A 19,310-nucleotide genomic window follows, 5' to 3' on the forward strand; every position below is an offset into this window, starting at 1 on the left:
GTGCCCCCTGCCCCCCCCCCGCCACCTCTGCTTGGGTGTTTGCAGGCTCTTCTCCCCGACTGAGGCAGACATGTGTCCTCAGACACGTGTCTCGGTGAGATCCCCAGGCTGCTGTGCAAAGGACCACAAACTGATGATCTCACAGTCCCAGGGGTCAGACATCTGAAATGGGGCCGAAATCGGGATGGCAGCATGGCTAGTTCTTCCTCGAAGCCCTGGAGGAGAATCCATTTCTGGTCCTCTTCCAGCTTCCAGAGGCCTCTTGCGCATCTTGGCTCGTGACCCCTTCCTCTGCCTTCCAAACCAGTGCCCTGGCTTCTAGCAGTCTCTGTGAGGCTCTCACCTCTGCCTTGTCATCTGCTTGTGTTGCCTTGCCTTGTCTTGTCTTGTCTTGTCTTGTCTTGTCTTGTCGAGACCTGTGTGATGACGCGGGGCCCATGCTGACAGTCCGGAATCCCTACCTCGTCACCGTTCCAGAGTCCCTTTGGCCAAGTAAGGAAGCATATTCTCAGGTTCCAGGGATTCGGACATGAACGTCTTTGAAGGGTCACAGTCATCAGCCTCTATATATGTCAACCTATATGGGAAATGTTTAGAGTAAAAAGTTTGAAGGAAGACGTGAGAAATGAGGTGTGTCTGTAAATTACTGGAAATCCAGCATTACTAGTAGTGGGAGGTCACTCAGACTCCAGCCACTCTAAGGACTGGTGTTTACGGCGGAGTGGAAGGGACCGTTCCTGAGCAAGACTCGTATATATATTCCAGATTCTAACTGTGCTGTAAGACAACAGTTTGAGATATGCATGTGTTTCTGTTTTTATTTTGGAAACAGATTTCCAGCAGGAAAAACAGCCTTGTGGCCACCCCATCAACAGTGTCTAGTAAAATTAAAGTACCAGTGCCTCAGCCCATAGTGAAGAAAGACAAGCGGCAAAATTCCTCCCGGTTTAACGCCAGCAATAACAGAGAACTTCAGAAACTACCATCTTTAAAAGGTAATCTCTATTATTTGTCTTTTAAAAGTCCAAGCGTGCCCATATAGGGAGACGGAGTCATTTCTGGGTAGCTCGCCAGCTTCTCCCGCCTCGGCTGTGTTTAGTTTCTGTTCGGGTCACTTTATTAAGGTTTGTGTTGTCCTGTTCTGTTTTTTCAATTAAAATGCCACTACCTGACTGACCCACCTGATATCCCAGATTCCAGAGCCGTCGGAGATAAAAATGTAATCGCAACTGTGTTCTACGTGTATTACACTGGAAAAGGCAGAGGGGAGGCTTTAAATCTGTCTGTGTGAACTGTCACCAGGCTGCCTGGTGTCCCCTTCAAGTAATTCTCCCCGTGGCACTTGTCACCTGTGAACTCCAGCGAGTCAGAAAGGAGCCACTGCCAGGGGACAGGTTTTGAAACTGTAGCAGTGCCTCTCTGCTTTCCTGGGGTTGGAGAAGTGAGAACTGTAACCATAGTCTTTTGGGGACTTATTCTTTATGACTCATTTGGGGCTTACCTTGCCCCGGCGTTTTCTATTTGAGACCAGTCAGGAAAGGGTGCTCTTTGCTTGGACTTTCCCCCAAAATGGTACTGTTGCCTCTTTCATCCAAGGGCATTCAGTCCCTGTAAGTACTTCCCCAGGAGATGTGGAGGTTGAAGTACGTAAGACCAAGGAACATAGCGTAAGGACCCCAAAGTCAAACACGAACCTCTGAAAACCTTTATGTTGACTAAGATATTAAGACTAGCCTTATAAATAAAGCCCCAGACATTTTGCATACCTCCGGTTACTAACAATGGGTCTTTTGCAAGATGTATGAACCCAGAGCAGGAGGTGCATCTATGCAGGTGTATTCCAGTGCCTTCCAGGGCCAGGTAGCGGGTTCAGTGCAGACGAGCCAGGCAGGGGGAGGAATGAAGGGAAGGACCGAGGAAAACATGCAGGGGGAGGGACCAGCTGATGGATTCGCAGATGCACTTCGTGCCGCTCACCTGCTGGGGATCCCGCTCTCCCTGCAGCTTACAGAGCATGAATCAGGCTTATGTTTGATTGAGTGTTGTCGATAAGACTTGGGGCGGGGTGAGTAGACGGAGCACAGGAGATTTTCAAGACAGTGGACGCATTCTGTATGCTACCAGGTTAGGGGATACGTGGAATTTTGCATTCGTCAAAACCTGCAGAGTACACACAAACACAACCTCTCGGAAGCTGAGGTGTGTAGTTTATAATGATGCGTCGGTATTGGCTGATAAGTTGTAACAAATGCAAAAAGTTGATGACGGGCAACAGGCGGCCGGTGATCGGGAAACTCGGCACTGCACGTCGAGCGTTTCTGTGAGCCGTAAAGTTGAAGTCAGTCATTTCAAAACCACCACCATCACCGCAGAACAGGCTAGTACTGCCGTCTTCTGAGACCCTCCACTGAGTCTTCCCTGCGACACTGTCCCCCGACACTCCTGCGGCGCACGGTCACGGTCTGTCTCTGATGGGGACTCCCCCCTGCTTACCGGTTCATGCGTCATTCCCACCTGCATCTCCGGCTCTCCGCCCGGGACCACTTTCCCTCTGATGACGACAACGTCACGTAGAATCTCCTTCAGTGAGGGTCTAGCGGTGGCACGTTCTTCGTATATTTCTCTGGGAAGTATCTCTATTCTGCCCTCATCGCTGAGAGGTGTTCACCAAGGCCTGAGTCGTTACTTCCCTCAGAGCAGCGGAGCTGACCGGTTCATCGCCTTCACCTTCCCTCCGCATCGAGAACCCAGTCAGTGTTTGAAGGGACTGTGACTCTGACCGCTGTTTTGATTCTCGTCTGTAACGTTGCTCTTTCGTTGCTCCCCTGCTGGGTGTCCAGACGAGGCTTTGTTTATTGTCCGTCTCTTTCAGGACGCGTCGTGCACCCAGAGATCATTCTATTTCCTCCGGCCTGGAAGGCTCCCGGCCCTTATAGCTTCTGCATTCGTCTCCTTTTTCCTTTGGCTTTAAACAAATATGTATTGGGCTTTTTCATTTACTGTCTTTTTATTCCTCCCCTGTGTTTCTCCAGCTTTTTGACTTCCCACGCTATATTTTCGATGAGAGGGTCTTCTTACATTATGGCTGATGAAGGACCGGTTTTCTTTCTTCTAATTTTCAACCCTTCATGGGAGGAATACCTTCATAATATACAGTGAAAATAAATAACCATACCAATGAAATATAAAATTCAGCATTTCGTGTTATTATAGCCAATAGACATAAAATTACCTTGCTGAGTTGCTCACACAATCTCTGAACACCACGCTTAACTTCTGTCACCTTGCTGGGACTCTGCAGGTCTGTGTTGTGTGGGCCAGACTCCGCTTGTTGAGCTTTTCATCTCAGACATCCTTTTTCATTTACAGAAGTTACGTTTTTCACCTGTAGTATGACTTTTTCCTATTTTTCTGTTCTTCCGTCTCTGTGGGTGGCGTAAACACCACAGCTTCGCCATCTACGTCAAATGATGTATCATCCTTGCCAGACTTTGTTCATTCAGTCTTCCTTCCTTGAGTACCTGTTTTCTACCGTACGCTGGTCATTGAAGTCAACTATTTAAAATAAGTCCAAACCTAAAACGAAAATATCTTCAGGCACCTGGCTGGCTCGTTGGTTAAGCAACTGCCTTGGGCTCAGATCGTAATCCCGGAGTCCCGGAATCGGGTCCCACATCGGGCTCCCCGCTCAGTGGGGAGTCTGCTTCTCCCTCGGACCCTCTCCTCTCTCATGCTTTCTCTCTCTCTCTGTCTCTCAAATAAATAAATAAAATCTTAAAAAAGAAAGAAAGAAAGAATCTTCTTCTGCAGGGATTTATTTTTGCTGTTTCTGCCAGATGCCATTGGCAGTCTGGGCGTGTTGTAAATCTTAGCACGAGTTTCTTACAACTTGTTAAATTAGTCAAGCCAGTTGTCCCATAAAATGTCCTGCTTAGGGGTGCCTGCGTGGCTCAGTGGGTTAAAGCCTCTACCGTCAGCTCAGGTCATGATCCCTGGGTCCTGGGATCGAGCCCCACATTGGGCTCTCTGCTCGGTGGGGAGCCTCCTTCCCCCTCTGCCTGCCTCTCTGCCTACTTGTGACCTCTGTCAAATGAATGAATAAAATCTTTTTTTTTTTTTTTAACGTCCTGCTTATTCCAGGAAACAGAAACCTTTTCTGGGTGGAGTACATCAGACACAGTGCTGTAGAACCCAGGAGACATTAGTGCAGGATATTCATCCAGTGGACGGACTATTAGGGTGATGGTGGTGGATTGATCTCTCCGTAAGACCTGACCCTTCCCTCTGCAGCTGGGCTGGCTAAAAGCACGGGTAGTGATCTGCAAGGTAGGCTGTGGCCTCCTGCTGGCCTGTCCCCACCAGCACCATGCCAGTACCGTGTACCCATGGCGGAGCCCTCACTTGACTCAGCAGCCTTGCTAGAGAGTCATCAGTTAAGCTGGCGCTCTTCTGACAGCAGAGCTGTTTCTCAGCAGCTAGAGACACTTGGCTTGACATACAGCTTCTCCTGAACGTCAGGATAGGCTTGACACTCTGCCTTTTACTTACACTTTCCTCAGATGGTGGAAACTAAAGGTTTTTCTGATTTTCTCTTCTTTTTTGAATAGCAGTATGGACTTGGGTATTTTTATTTGATTTCAGCATGCTTCAGCTTGCTAAAATCATTATTCTTACGATGTAGGGATACAAAATTTTAACCACTGGGTATTCTTTGGGTTGATATGTGTGTATTTTTTGACAGGGACACATTTAATTTTGATTCCTTGATTTCTGACACAGTAAGATGTTCCCTAGTCTCATTTGGTAGCTTCTTTGCCCCAGACTTAGAATCGGCCACTTTCAGAGAGCCCCAATTCCTTTCAGTGAGGACTGACTTTAGGGACCAAAATCTGGGGAGGGGAGTAGGGGTGCTTGTTGCTATCGGACTGATGATGCTTTTAGGTGCTGTCGACGGAGGGAGGTGGGATATGAGTCTATATACGTAGGAATGCTACGTTCATATTGACTTTTCAGTTCAGCCTTAACATTATGGTGTTTTCATGTGTTTCTTGAGTCTTCAGTTTTTTCTCTTTTACACTGAAAATCTTGGTTTTGAAGATCATTGACAGAATTATTGCTATATCCTATTAAAATAATTCACAGCAATAATACTGATACCGTCACAAACAGTAGGAACTTTGAAGTGACTCCTTTCATTGCAGAAAAAGTGTTTTTATCAGGATCTGTCACATGTGTTAAATGTCCGGGGACAGGGAGGAGACGGGGTTGGCGTCTTTAGAATTGTTTGCGTCCTCTGGCCTAAGAATGGGCTGTGCCAAGTCCACTTTCATTTCCTTCGGGATGTTCTTAAAGTATCCATCATGTGGGTTTTGCACAATTCTTACTAAGTTTTCTGCCCTGATACTCTTACTGTGGTTGTTCTTGTGTCTTCTGAGTAGGGGATCATTTATACGAAGGCAGCTGATTTCGGTGTCTCGCTTTCACATCCTGCTTTCCCACTGACTTATCTTGCTGTTGACGGTAGTTTTCAGTTGGTTCTTCCGGATGTCCCAGGTGTCTAATGAGATCTGCACGTAATGATAACCTCACGCCCTCGTTCTGAGAATCCTGCCAGTGTCTTCCCCCTGAACTGAGTGAAAATTTCAGTAAGTTGTCATAGGCAGTGGTAGAGGCAGGTGTGTGTGTTGTTCCTGACTTGAGTGGAAACAGAAGCAGGGTTTTTCAAACAACCGTGTCACTCCGTTCTGTGATGGCCCTCGGCTTTCAGCCATGATAGATCGTGCTGTAATGTAAATATTTTGCCTTTGTTCATGTCTTTGAATGGTTCCTTAAGCTGGACTCAGAGGAGGGAAGTACTGGTCCAAAGCCTGTGTGTTTTCAAAACCCCTTTGTAGAGACTGGCCAGGTGCTGTCCCAGGAGGTGGCACCGTACACGCTCCCCCTGACTGGATGAGATGCCTGGCCCATCGCACCTTTGCCACACTGGGGTTATTTAAAATCTGAGTCATCTGTTAAGGCAAAGTAGCATTTTCTATTTTCACCCAGTTAGCAGGGAGGCTGAGTGTAGTCTTTGGGCCCTTCTCACTCAGCGAACTCCCTAAATGAGTCCCTGTGCGCACCGTGTTTGGTCGATGCCAAACAAAGGGAGATGTCCTGGGTGATGTGCGGCCTGCAGCTTGTCTGCGGTTCTTGTGGGAAAGAAGAGCCCGGGAGAAGTCAGGTCATGAAGAAGCAATGAAGACGAGCAGCAGTGAACCGGAGGCCTTGGGACAGCAAGCTGGAGTTGCTAAGCACTTGGGATTTTGTGAAAGAAGTTGCTATGTTATTGTTGGGAGAATTTACATGGCCCTGGTTTTGTGATAATAACCTTTTTCAGAGCAATTCGTTTTCTGATACCATTGAAAGTTTGGCCATACACACGGGTCATTTTTCCTGCCTGAAGACAAAATGTACATGAGTTTAGAGGAGCTTCACCTCTTGGCTTTTAGTTGCAGAATGGTAACGGTGCAGTGTGAGAAGTTTCCAGAGCGCCTGTCCTTATTCCGGCGGGCTGAGAGACTGCTCTCAGCAGTCCTGTCTTCTGCCTTGTGCGTGGGTCTCTGTGTCTGCTCCTGGCTGCCCAGGGCAACAGAGGAGATGGCCCCGGGCATGGTGAGGCAGGTGCCGGGGTACAGCAAGTACTTCCTGAACACCTGGGTTGTCCGGAGCAGGGGGAGGTGGCCAGGACAATGACAGTGACCAGAGGTGGCCCCAGACCCAGATCCACCACGCTCTTCCAACTCAGGCTCCGCTTGGCTCTGTTCTCAGCAGCTGGGCAACAGAGCTGCCTCCAGAGCCCCCAGTGTGCATGACCGAGAGCCGGTGCTGTGTCAGCCAGCCCAGCCCTTCTGTGACACTATCCTGTCTGCTCTCCTGCAGTCACAGAGGTGGCTTTTACTGCAAGGGACAGTCTGTCTCTGGCCTCTGCCAGCCGCCTCGGGGCAGAACTTGGGAGTTGGCCTCCAACCAGCTGTGGTCTCACATCTGATATTGGGCTCAGGCCCTCTGCACACCCCCTTGATTTCTCACTGCACCCCACGTCCCGCTCGTCACCGCACACACGCGCTGTGTCTTGGATGGTCCCAGCCTCTGTCCAGCCCCTCGTGGCCCTAGACACCTGGCTTTCCTCTCCGCTCTGCTTCATCTTTTTTCCTAATTGTGGTAAAATACACATCAAGCAGTATTTTTCATTCTAACCACGCATCAGTGTCCGTTTCAGTGGCAGTGAGTACATTCTCGGTGCTGTTCGCCCGTCACCAGCATCTGGTCATTGTCCGCAGCGGAACCCTGCCCCTGCCGTGCCCGCCTCCCCTTGCCCTCCCCCTCCCCCGCAACTGCCTTCTCCTTTCTGTCTCTGTGATTTCGACTCCTCCAGGAGGCGGGATCATCCAGAATGTGTCCTGCTGGCTCTGGCTTCTCTCTCTCTTAGCTTTGTGTCCTCAAGGATCACCTGTGTTATAGCCGGTGACAGGATGTCTTCCTTTTTAAGGCTTAGCACTACTCCAGGGTGTGGCTGGACCACCGTATATGCCCATTCGTCCGTCCACGGACACGCAGGTGCAGAGCGCTCCGCACGCCTTACTCTTGCGGGACGCGTCCCCAAGGGCAAAGCTGTCTGCGTGTCTGTCTGGGTGCCCGGTCCAGCATCTTCCAAGGACGCTGGAGACACACTTTATGGGAGGACTGGAAAGCCCTTCGGCCCCTCTGCCTGCTTCTTCCACACTCCCTTCAGCCTCCAGAGAACCGCCCTGGCATCCACTCGTGTGCGGAACCAGCCCGGGCTCACCACTCCCTCTATCTCGGGGAGAAGGAGGCTTGTTACCAGCAGCTGGCGTGCGAGCCGTCGGGTAGGTCGTGTGGACTAGGTACACCTTGTGCGATGCCTTCCCAGAACCAGGAGGGGCTGGGAGCCCTTGCCCTGCTTTCCAGTCCAGCTGTGGGGAGAACGACAGCAAGCCCTTGGGGTAAGTCCTGCCCAGTCTCCTCCACTTACCCCACTGGCCTTCCCTGGGCGCCAGCCCGGCCACGCTTTCCACTCGCAGGACTCACACAGATCCATGGGGCAACCGGCGCTGTCCCTTTTGTCCTTGCTTTTTGGCAAGCAGACATTCCCTGGCAACCTGAATGCTAGATATCTTTGATCTGCCTCAGGAAAAAGTCTATTTTAAACTCTAAGTGAAGCCAAACGTTTTAGGTGAGCTCTCTCACCCTACCAAAAGGACGTCATCCAGGCTCCTACGGTTTCCAGTTCAGAAAAATAAATTCAAAAATCGTGCCAGCCCGTACAACGGCCATGCTTTGCTGTGACAACACCACAGTGCGCAGGGCTCACACGCGACTTTCTTTTAAAGAACGGAACTACAAAACTTTTCCCTAAGATATGAGCACATTTAATTTGCCAACGAAGTTGCCTGGGAGAAGAAAAATAAAACCTTAGGCTAAACTGAAACATGAAAGCTGTACAGTTTTATTCTGAAATGCTAAATCAGAAATCAAATCAGTGAGCTGTATTTACAGCCAGTTTCCTTTTAAATAAAGACCAAATCAAAGTGATAGAGGGACCAGGGAATAAAGAGTAATTCCTTTTTCTTTATTTTTGAGATTTTATTTTTTTATTTGTTTGACACAGAGAGAGAGATCACAAGTAGGCAGAGAGGCAGGCAGAGAGGGGGGGAGCAGAGAGTCTGATGCGGGACTCCATCCCAGGCCCCTGAGATCATGACCTGAGCTGAAGGCAGAGGCTTAACCCACTGAGCCATCCAGGCACCCTGAGTAATTCCTTTTTAAGCCTATACTTTGGTACAGCACAAAGATGCCTGCATTTACATTTTTTTTTTCTTCTGACGTTTATTTAGCCACTGTGTGGTCCACCATCAGTTTTTGATGTTATGTTCAGTGATCCGTTAGTTACGTGGATGCCCAGTACTCATCAGCACGTGCGTCTTTGATGGGGGCACACATGGAGCCATAGGGTAGGTCATGTGGACTAGGTACACCTTGTGGAGGTGTGTCCTATGTGTCCGCCCTCTGTTCTGGAAGGCAAACCTCTGTGAGCCCACAAGATGCCGTTCCTCCCTCGGCATTGGCTCAGGCCCTTGGTGGGGCAGCTGCCACGGCGGGAAGGGCAGGGGGCAGGGCTGCCCCAGGAGGGCTGGAGCCCAGTTAGGTTACACAGAACATTGCACGCCCTCCCAAGCCAGGAGCCGGAAGATGACATACACCCCACTTCTCCAGTGTCTAGAACCATCCCAGGTCACTCCAGGTAGCAGGAACTCACAGCCCGGCGACAGGGCCTGGCTACGGTGGGAGGCTCTTCTGGGAGCACCACAGAGGGCTTGTGCCGTCGGTGAAGACACTGCTCCGGGAACCAATGGGACCTGGTGGCTTCAGTGAGGGTCCAGATTCACAGCGAAGCGGGCAGATACGGTGGTAAAAACGAACTAGTCCATGACTGATTCTTTGAGACAGGGAGTCCACATCCTCTACTGTCTTGGTTCAGTTTGTCTTGCCCAATTTAGGCCCATTTTTGTTTGCATGTTTTTACCTACATAACCTTGGGGACGCATCCCAATGGCACACCTTGGGCGTCAAACTTCCCATCGCAGCCCATTCTCAGTTCTTCGCCTGCGCCCAGCAGGCCACGTTCACTGAGGCTTCCTCCCTGCTCACTTCATCTGTGTGTCTTTTTAAAAACTGTTACTTGTCATTTTTGTCCAAGTATTATAGGCTTATTTTAGCAATACTGAAAAATATACAGAAGTTTCAGGAAGAAAAAGCACCCATTGCCATAACACTCCACAGCTGATATTTGGAAAGTGTTTCTTTTTATGATCATACTATTTCTGAAAACTTACACGCTGCCCCTTCCAGTGATTTTCATTTTAAATACTTATAAAGATTTTTGATGGATGTGTAATATTTCATTGTGTGGGATAATCCCTTTGACATTGAAGTTATTTCTAGTATTTTACAATCATCAATAAAAATGTGCTGCACTAGGAAAGAAAATACAAGGAATTAACCAAGGAGGTAGAAGACTTGTACACTGAAATTAGGAACACTGCTTCAAGACACTGAAGACCACGCCTATCACTGGACAGACACCTGTGTTCATGGACTGGAAGACAAAACTGCCAGGATGTCAGTACTGCCTAAAGAGATCCACACATTCAGCGTGACCCTTATCAAAATCCTAGCAGTGTTTTTTCCCAGAGATGGAAAAATCCATCCTAAAATTCACATGGAATCTCCAGGGACCCCAGATGACCAAAGCAATTTTGGAAAAGAACACCACACTTGGAGGTCTTATATTTCCTGATATTAAAACTTCCTGCAAAGCCACAGTAATCAAAACTGTGTGAGACCAACATAAAGACAGACATATACACCAGTACAGAGTAAACCAGAGAGCCGGGAAATAAACCCATCACATGGTTTTCAGCAAGGATGCCACCCACTCAGTGGGGGAAGGATGGTCTTTTGAACAAAAGGGCCAGGTGGAACCAGATGTCCACATGCAGAAGAATGAAGTTGGACCCCTGCCTCACGCCATACACAGAGAGTAGTTCAGGGCGCCTGGGTGGCTCAGCTGGGTGAGCATCTGACTCTTGGTTTCGGCTCTCGGGGTCATGGGATCGAGCCCCGCATCAGGGTCTGTGCTCAGCCCAGACTGCTTGACATTCTCTCTCCCTCTCCCTCTGCCCCTCCCCCCACGCGCAATCTCTCAAATACATAAAATCTTCTTCTAAAAAAAGTTATTCAGTGTAGATCAGCGACTTAAATATAAAAGCTGAGATTACAAGCCATCAGAGGAAAAGCTTCATGGCACTGAATTTGCTACTGATTTCTTCAAAATGACAGCGCCAAAACCACAGGCAACAAAAACAGTTAATTTGGTTGACATGAAAACTTAAAATTCCTGTCCCCGAAAAACACAATCAACAAGGTAAAAAGGCAATCCAGAGAATGGGGGAAATAGGAGTCGTTTATCTGAGAAGGAATTAATATCCAGAATCTGTAAAGAACTCCTACAACTCAATGACAAGAAAACCAGATTCAGAAATGAGCAAAGGACTCAAAGAGACACTTCTCCAAAGAAGACATACACACGGCCAGTAAGCACAGGAAAACATGATCAACATCACTAACTGTTAGGAAAATGCTAAACAAAATCACAGTGAGATACTACTTCATATCCATCAGTGTGGCTACTATCAAAGGGAAAAAAAAAAAAACAGAAAACAACCAGTGTTGGTAAGGATGTGGAGAAATTGGAGCCCTGTGCACTGTTGGTGGGAGTGAAAATGCTGCTGCTGCTGTGGGGAAAAGCACAGCAGCTCCTCCAAGAGTTAAACATAGAAATGCCATATGTCCCAGCGATTCCGCTTCTGGGGTACACCCCAAGGAGTTGGAAGGAGGGGCCGAAAATAGACGCGGGCACACCCCTGTTATTCACAGTAGCCCAGAGGCAGAGGCGGCCTGAAGGGCCATCTGTGGATGAATGGGACAGCACGTGGTCTGTTCAGCCTTACGAGGGAAGGAGGTGCTGACCCCTGCTAGGACAGGGACAGACCTCGAGGACGTTTCACCGAGGGAAGTAAGCCAGTCCCAGGACAAACACCAACTGATTCCCCTTGGATGAGTCCCTGGAGTGGTCAGATCTACAGAGATAGAAGTAGAACGGGGGTCAGGGGGAGGGGAGGAGGTGACCGAGGCTGGGGGGCCAGAGGGGGGGATGGGGCGTTAGTGTTTTATGGGGATGGAATGTTGGTTTTACAGGATGAAGAGAGTTCTGTGGGTGGACAGTGGTAGCAGCTGCACGACATTATAAATGGACTTAATACCACTGAGCTATATGCTGAAAAGTGGTTAAGAGGGTGAATTTTATATAGTGTATATTTTAGCACAATTTTTAAAATATTAAAATGTGACGCACATTCTACTACTACTTTTCTAGAATAGAAACATTTCTAGAATAGATTCCCAGGAGTAAAATTACTTAAAGAATCTTGATCCACTTTGCCAGGTAATTTTAATTCCGAAAGGATCCAGACAACGTACAGATTTGTTGGCAGGGTCACAGCACGCCTTTACAGCAGGGGTGACTGTCATTTGTTGAAATTATTGCTGATTTGAGAGGCAGAGAAATACTTTTTTATATATAAAAAGAAAGAGTTATAGCTCTTTCGTGAACTGAATCAACATTGAGGCCCTGTTTTTTGTTTGTTTGTTTGTTTTAATAGGTTTTATTTATTTGACATAAGAGAGAGAGAGAGAGGCAGGCTCCTGCCAAGCAGGGAGCCCGATATGGGGCTCTATCCCAGGACCCTGGGATCATGACCTGAGCTGAAGCTAGATGCTTGACTGAGCCACCCAGGCACTCCTAGGCCCTGTTTTTTATAAGCAACATCTGTCTTTCCTCTGGTCTTGAGGGAAGGAACATCCAGAAATTTGTACATTTCTTCAGTGTGAGCAGCACGCATGAAGGGTTTGTCTGTTGTCTGTAAATGTCCTATTCTCTTGATACTCACTTCCCTTCTCAAAGCTGTAGGGATTTGGGGGGTTGGGGGGGCTTGGGTTTGGTTTTTTATTCAACACATCTCAGATTTTATATTGGTGCAAAGACTTAAATTGGCTTATCCCTATATCTCCAACCAGTTATCTAACTAATCTTCCCCTTTCCACTGATTGGAGAGTCATCCTTTGTCATAATAATGCACTTGGGTACACACGTTTCCTGCTGGGGCGTGGGGCCTGTGGCTTCGTCTTATGGATCTGACCTGCTTCGTAGCCTCTCATTACACCGGCCTGAACTCACAAGCTTCCCAGTGGGTAGGACTAGCCTTACTCACAAGTAATCTCATTCTCTTGCTTTTTATTTCCAGGGGAACTTTAGAACTGTTTTGTTAAGAAAAAAGCAAAAGAGACCCAACCAAATTTTGACTGCAATTGCTCTAAACCTGGAAATCAGTTTGGGGGAAAATGAACAGCAATATATTCATAGTATTTACCCTTCCAGACCAGGAGCCTGTCTTCTGTGTATCTCTGTTCCAGTGTTTTTTCCTCTCTCCATATTACTCCGTATTACTTCATAGTACTCCGTAGTGCTCATATGTTTCTTTGCTTATTTATGTTCAGGGTGTATTTATCTCTTTCTTCTTCTTTTTTTTTAATATTTTATTTATTTATTTGACAGAGGGAGAGAGTGTCAGAAGGAGAGAGAGGGTGCCCCTCAGGGTGTATTTCATCATGATACCTAGATCACAGTTCTTAAGTTATTTTTTTTTTTAAAGATTTTATTTCTTTTCTTGACAGATCACAAGTAGGCAGAGAGGCAGGCAGAGAGTGAGGGGGAAGCAGGCTCCCTGCTGAGCAGAGACCCGGATGCGGGGCTCAATCCCAGGACCCTGAGATCATGACCTGAGTTGAAGGCAGAGGCTTAGCCCATTGAGCCACCCAGGCGCCCCTAGTCCTTAAGTTCTTTCAAGAACTACTTTCTATGCACAAGGCTTCAAAAGAGAATGGGGGGGAATCACTAATAAAGTTGAGATCCTTTGATCTGAGATCATTAGGAAAAATACATCAAGAAACCTCTTCACTTGTTCATTGACTTCGAATCTGTATGTTTTACGTAAAGATCCTAGCAGTCTTTCCCCCTCATCTCTTCATTTTAGCTCATCAGCACTGTCTTGGGACAGGCACAGCCCCCTTCTCATCGCCTGTGAAATACCAGATCATTTGAGGACAGGTCTCTGTGTTTAAAGTACAGATCTGCAGGAAGCACCTGCCCCGGACCCCTTCCTCAGCCCCCTGTGCACCCCTCCTTCCAGTCACACACACGTCTAAGTTCACTGGGCATCGCTTCCCGGTGAGAAGGTGGTGGCGGTCCCCGGAGCGCTGTCCTTCCCGCTGTCGGACAGACCCAGTGGGTCAGCAGCCAGAACTTAAAGTCACATGACCTGCCTGAGAGCACGGGCAGTTCATGTTCCACTTGCAGAGGTGTGAGGCCAAGTATGTACAGGTGGCGAAGGACTGGTCCCTACTGCTTATTAGAAATAACTGTGTGACCAGCTCTGGAACCCAGCGGCACCCTTCCGCCCTGGGACACAGGGAAGCCCCCGGTGGGATTTGGTTCGCTCTTACAAATTTGTTTTTGTGGTCAGTATTGAGCACACTGGCTCTGGGGCCTTACTGAACACCCTGGGCCGTTGTAGTGGTTCACACCCTCCTGGAAATGTGGGGCGTGCCAGCCTGCAGGCGTCACCGCCAACCCCCTTGCGTCTCAGGTGTTTCTTACTATAGGGAAGGAGGTCTGGGAACCAGGGGACTTTGGCAGTGGCGTTCAGGTCGGGGAGCCATAGGAAAATGCCTGAGCAGAGATGTGGTTTGGACACAGTGTCTGTGTGTGTCAAGAAGTGAGGAATCCGTTTCCCACTGTGCCTGCCAGAGACTTTCTCTGAAGTTCACTTTAACTAGCAGGGAGACTTCTTTTCGATGGGGGTCATCTCTTTGATCCCCTCCTCATCCTCCAGAAATGCTGTCTCCTTGGCACAGCTTTTTACATTAACTCCTTCTGGAGAAAAGAAAGATCTAAATAAAGCTTTTAAATTTAGCCCCATAGGCTAATCTTAGCCACCCACAACTGGGTGGTTCAGTCATTAAACGTCAGCCTTCAGCTCAGGTGATGATCCTGGGGTCCTGGGATCGAGCCCCACATTGGGCTCCCTGCTCAGCGGGAAGCCTGCTTCTCCCTCTCCCACTCCCCCTGCTTGTGCTCCCTCTCTCACTATGTCTCTCTCTGTCAAATAAATAAATAAAATCTTAATAAAGTTATCCCCATTAAAAAAAGAAGGGAAAGAGCCTGTTTCAGAGACTTTAAACTTAAAGAAAATTTCTATCAACTTCAAAGTATCTAATGTGTTGCCATCTTTAAGATAAAAAGCAAACACTGCATTTCATTTTATAGCTCGCTTTTAACTGCCTTTAATCTGTAGTGCTTTCTAGCTCCTCGATTTAAGGAAGCTTTCATTTCCCGTGTAATTTTTTAACTGAATTTTTCCAATAAAAACACCAGATCCCTGGGGGAGGGCAGCGTTTGAGGATCAGCTCATAACTGGGCAATAGGGGAGGCTGAGCCTGAGTCCCCAGCAGCGACTTGGGCTTGCCTAAACACCACGAACCTGGGTTGCCCGCGTGCTAACTCCGGGTCAGATGTTGGAGAACCTGGAACCTGGAGCCGCCAGCAGCCAGGCGGGAACGGGGCGCCCCTGAGTTTGGGGGGGCCGGGCGCCGGCGGTGGAGTCCCTGCAGCTGGTACACGCTTGTCCGCGGCCGCTCCCCATCCGGGGTAGGGCCGGCTGGGGGGAGGGGATGTCCCCGGCCTCAGCCCTGCACCACTGGAGAGGGGCTCTCGGGCTGGAAGTTAGCAGGGAGCGAAGCCTGCGGGAGCCGGCAGCCGGCAGCCGGCAGCCGGCCGCCGGCCGCGCGCACTGACAGCCGAGCTAGGCGCTCTCTCTCCATTTGCAGTTTTTTTAGTGTCATTTTAAGTTGCAGCTTCTGGCCAATCAGCGAGCCCCATGCCTGCTGACATCACGGGGCAGCCAGTTCCCTCCAGCTGCAGAGCTTCAGTTTGTCTTTTTTTTTAAACTAAAATGGAGGCTGGTTTCTTGCCTTAAGGAGTCCATTGCCTTTCCCGCTGGAGTCTAGATGTGGACATGTAATAAGGCGGGCAGCAGGATGGTGGTGGACGCGGCCAACTCCAACGGGCCTTTCCAGCCCGTGGCCCTTCTCCACATTCGAGGTGAGTTCCTGTGGGTTTCGCCGAATCGGAACCTTCTGTGGTTAGTTAATAAATGGCTATTGTGCTTCAGATAAGAGGAGCAGGAAGTCCTGGCCGGCAGGGCCGTGCGGCTGCGTTGCGCACCGAGCCCGCGGAGGTGGGCTGTGTCACCGCGGGCTGGCATTTTACGAACGACTGGCCGAATCGGAGTCTGGACAGAGGCCTTGCACGCATAGTTCAAAGCTGGTTTTTCTGCTTTCGGCTCGCTCTCCCATCCCCCTTTCGGAGCCGTGCTGATGTCAAAGGATGTGAAGTCACTGCCCGGGGAAGGTATTGGGTGGAGGTGGGAAGGAGAGGCGGGCAGGCGGGCAGCGCCCGGCCAAGTTGTCGGTCCGCGGAGTTTCTGTTACATCTGGGTCGCTTAGCGCGGGGAACGTCTCACCGGGGTCACAGCTCCGTAAGGAAGATGGATCTCCTTCAGGAAATAGGCAGAAATGATCGGAAGAGAACTTCCTTTAAAGGGGGTTGTTTTCATGCTGCCTGGGGAGCCTCAAAGAGGAACATGCCCGAGCTTTGAGATTCGGAAATCTATTGTGGGTCGTAATGTCTGCGATGTGAGCGGGTTCTGGAAGACTAGGACGTATTTGGCATTTAAATAGGTTCTGTATGGACACCGGACTCTGAAATTTAAAATGGCAACAAGTTTTCAATGCGTACGTAGGTCTCGCTTGCTTCTTGTAGTTCATACAAAATTTGGGTTCAGAATTGAGCTGAAGAACACAATGACCGTGGTCTTTAATAATAATTGTATTAAAATATAAGTGTCTGGGTATACTTAATTGGCATTTTAAAACACATGTTAAGGTGACATACATTTTTTTGTTCATCATTGGGAGAGACAGAAAATGGACGTTAAGCTTTATCAGATCACTTTAAAATGTATAATGTCACAGCTACGCCCTGACAACCCAGTTGTCACTGTCAGAGTCTCCTCTGCGGACGGGGTTAAAGAAGGGTGGGGGTGCCGTTTCCAGGTGACTAATAGTCCGTGTGACTAAAATGCCCGACAAGATTTTTCAGGTCCTAGGGTGTATCCCGGGAAGATAAACCGCTCGAATACTCAATCTGTTAGAATAAAATGGGTGTTGCTTTTCTCTCCAAACCCTCTTAATAAAGCTGGTGAAAATTAATACTCACCGTGACCAACTTGTAGGTTGGGCTACACATTCGCTGTTTTACTGTGTGTGCCGGGGGAAGAGCCAGTGTTGACCGCAGACAGCATTTAAGATATTTTAATGTCAGGAACCAAATGGGTAAAAGCAAAATGTAATTGTGCTTGGGTTTAAATTAGTTCTTAAATACCAACCAGTTAGCCATAAGATCATTTTATTACATATGAAATAAATTTTTATAATTTTAAGATACCTTATAAATAGGTATTTATTCTGGTTCATGAGGGTTTTTTTATGATTTTAGTAGACACTTAAGGCACTGGTCATCTTTTGAACTGAGTATCTTCTGAAATGGAATCATTTGGTTTTAGAGACAATTATTTATAGCACACTTGTTTTTTTATTCCAAGACTTTATTGTACACAGGTTGGGTTTTTTGCCTTTGGTTGAGTCAGTGTGACTGCGAACTGTGGAGGGAATAAGTAGTGGAGTGTATTAACCCGAAAGAGATTTAAGTTTTGTTTTAAGATTTTTATTTATTTGAGAGAGAAAATGAGAGAGAGAGAACATGAGAGGGAGAAGGGGCAGAAGGAGAAGCAGACCTCCTGCTAAGCAGGGAGCCCCATGCAGGACTCGATCCCGGAACTCCAGGATCATGACCTGAGCTGAAAGCTGTCGCTCAACCAACTGAGCCGCCCAGGGGCCCCAGAGACTTACGTTTTTAAGAGCAAGTAACCTGTAGGGACTGAAAACTTTTAATTGAAACGGGAATAATTTCTAATTTCAAAACTTGAAGAACTCTCTGTTTACTCATAAGCAGTTTTTAAAGGAACATGTCAGTGTGCAGTTTGGCAAGATTCGTTTTACTTCTATCAGTTTTTACATTCTTGACGCGTTGAACATGCAGGCGGCTGCTCTCCTGTATACATCCAGTGCCGAGGGTCAGTAATCAGGACTGAGGGGTGCAGCGCCACCCCAGAACCAGTGGTTTTGTGGAGAGACCCACGCAGGCGCCCCCCCCATGCCCGAGGGACGCGGGGCTGACGTGAAGAGGCTGGGGAGAGGGAGCCAGGAGGGGGCGACGCTGAGTGCTGCCTCCCTCTCCAGGGTGCCAGGGTTCCTTCCATTCAGGGAGGAGAAGGGTCTTCCACACGGAAGGGAAAATGACCTTCCAAGGTCACACAGCCTGCACGTGGTCAGCCAAAATCCAAACCTAGCCAGTTGTTTTGTTTGCCATGTTTAAAAAAACAAAAAAGCAAAACACACACACACACAAAACTTACGTTAAAATAGGAATTTTGGCAGTTTGTAGAACCTTTTGCCACTATGCATGGCCCCTCGTGTGTATGACATTTGTGTGCCCAGGGTGCCACTTCTTTATTTTACGTGTATCTGCCAGTTCCCCTTCCACGCAGTGCCAGGCAGGTCCCTAACTCACAATGGGAAGCAAGCCCTGTGGCCCCCTGCGGGGTGGGTGGCCCAGGTAAACAAATCAATCCAATCACTAAACTGTTCGGTTGTCCCAGTGGGCGGGGTGGTTCTCTTCTATTAAATAATCTGGAGTTTGCCATCCATATGGTGAATTAGCATATCCTAAAAAAGTTCAGGCTTGCGAGGAACACACTGTTGAAATCTACATAAACTTTTCTGTCTGTAGTAGGAGAGAGCGTCACCTGTACTTGGGGGCTGTAAATTTAGCTCCATGACTTATATCCTGATCTTCCAGCGCCGTCCAAGAGAACTGCCAGTGTTGGTGGCAGCGTTCTCTGTGCTGGCCGTGGCGGTAGCCCTGGCCACATCTAACCACAGAGCTCTTAAAATGTGGCCAGTGCAACTCAGAAACTGGATTTTGGACTTTATTTCATGAGAGTTATTTACAGTTTCAATAGACAGTTGTGTCTGTGGCCACTGTGGTGACAGCGTGGGTCTAGGCGGGGGTCAACACTTGTTCAGAGAAGGGCTGGCGTACCTCGGAGAGGACGCAGGTTCTGTTCCAGGCCCCCCGCAGGAAAGCTCATGTCACCATAAATCAAGTCTAGTGAAGGTTTTGGTTTCCCAATGTCTCTAGAAGTCACATCACACCCTGCTCCAGCCCATTTAGTGTCAGACAAAAACAGTGCACACTTACCTTCATTTAAAAATACTTCATTGCTGAAAAGTGCTAACCGTTGCCTGAGCCCTCAGAAAGCCGTTGTCACTGACGTCATCATCACAAACGTAATAATGACGAGCAAGTTTGTTACGCCGTGAGGATGACCCAGCTGGGACCCAGAGACACAAAGGGAGCAAAATGCCGTTGGAAAAATGGCGCCCACAGACCT

At 48.4% G+C, this 19,310-nt stretch overlaps 1 protein-coding gene across 7 annotated transcripts in view; it reads left to right on the forward strand.

The window, feature by feature from the left end:
• The window catches only part of PPP2R5C (protein phosphatase 2 regulatory subunit B'gamma), a 121,149-nt gene that overhangs the window by 13,004 nt on the left and 88,835 nt on the right, over positions 1-19,310 (forward strand). For 4 of the 7 annotated variants that reach the window (XM_059373995.1, XM_059373996.1, XM_059373997.1 and 1 more), the window contains exon 3: positions 833-995. In XM_059373995.1, the coding sequence (XP_059229978.1) occupies positions 833-995 (163 nt within the window). Of the gene's footprint in view, positions 1-832; positions 996-15,476; positions 15,839-15,994; positions 16,148-19,310 lie in introns of those variants that run through there. The other 3 variants (XM_059373999.1, XM_059374003.1, XM_059374000.1) reach the window with 3 other exon arrangements.

The sequence above is a fragment of the Mustela nigripes genome, chromosome 13, assembly GCF_022355385.1.
Source record: "Mustela nigripes isolate SB6536 chromosome 13, MUSNIG.SB6536, whole genome shotgun sequence".
Classification (NCBI taxonomy): domain Eukaryota; kingdom Metazoa; phylum Chordata; class Mammalia; order Carnivora; family Mustelidae; genus Mustela; species Mustela nigripes.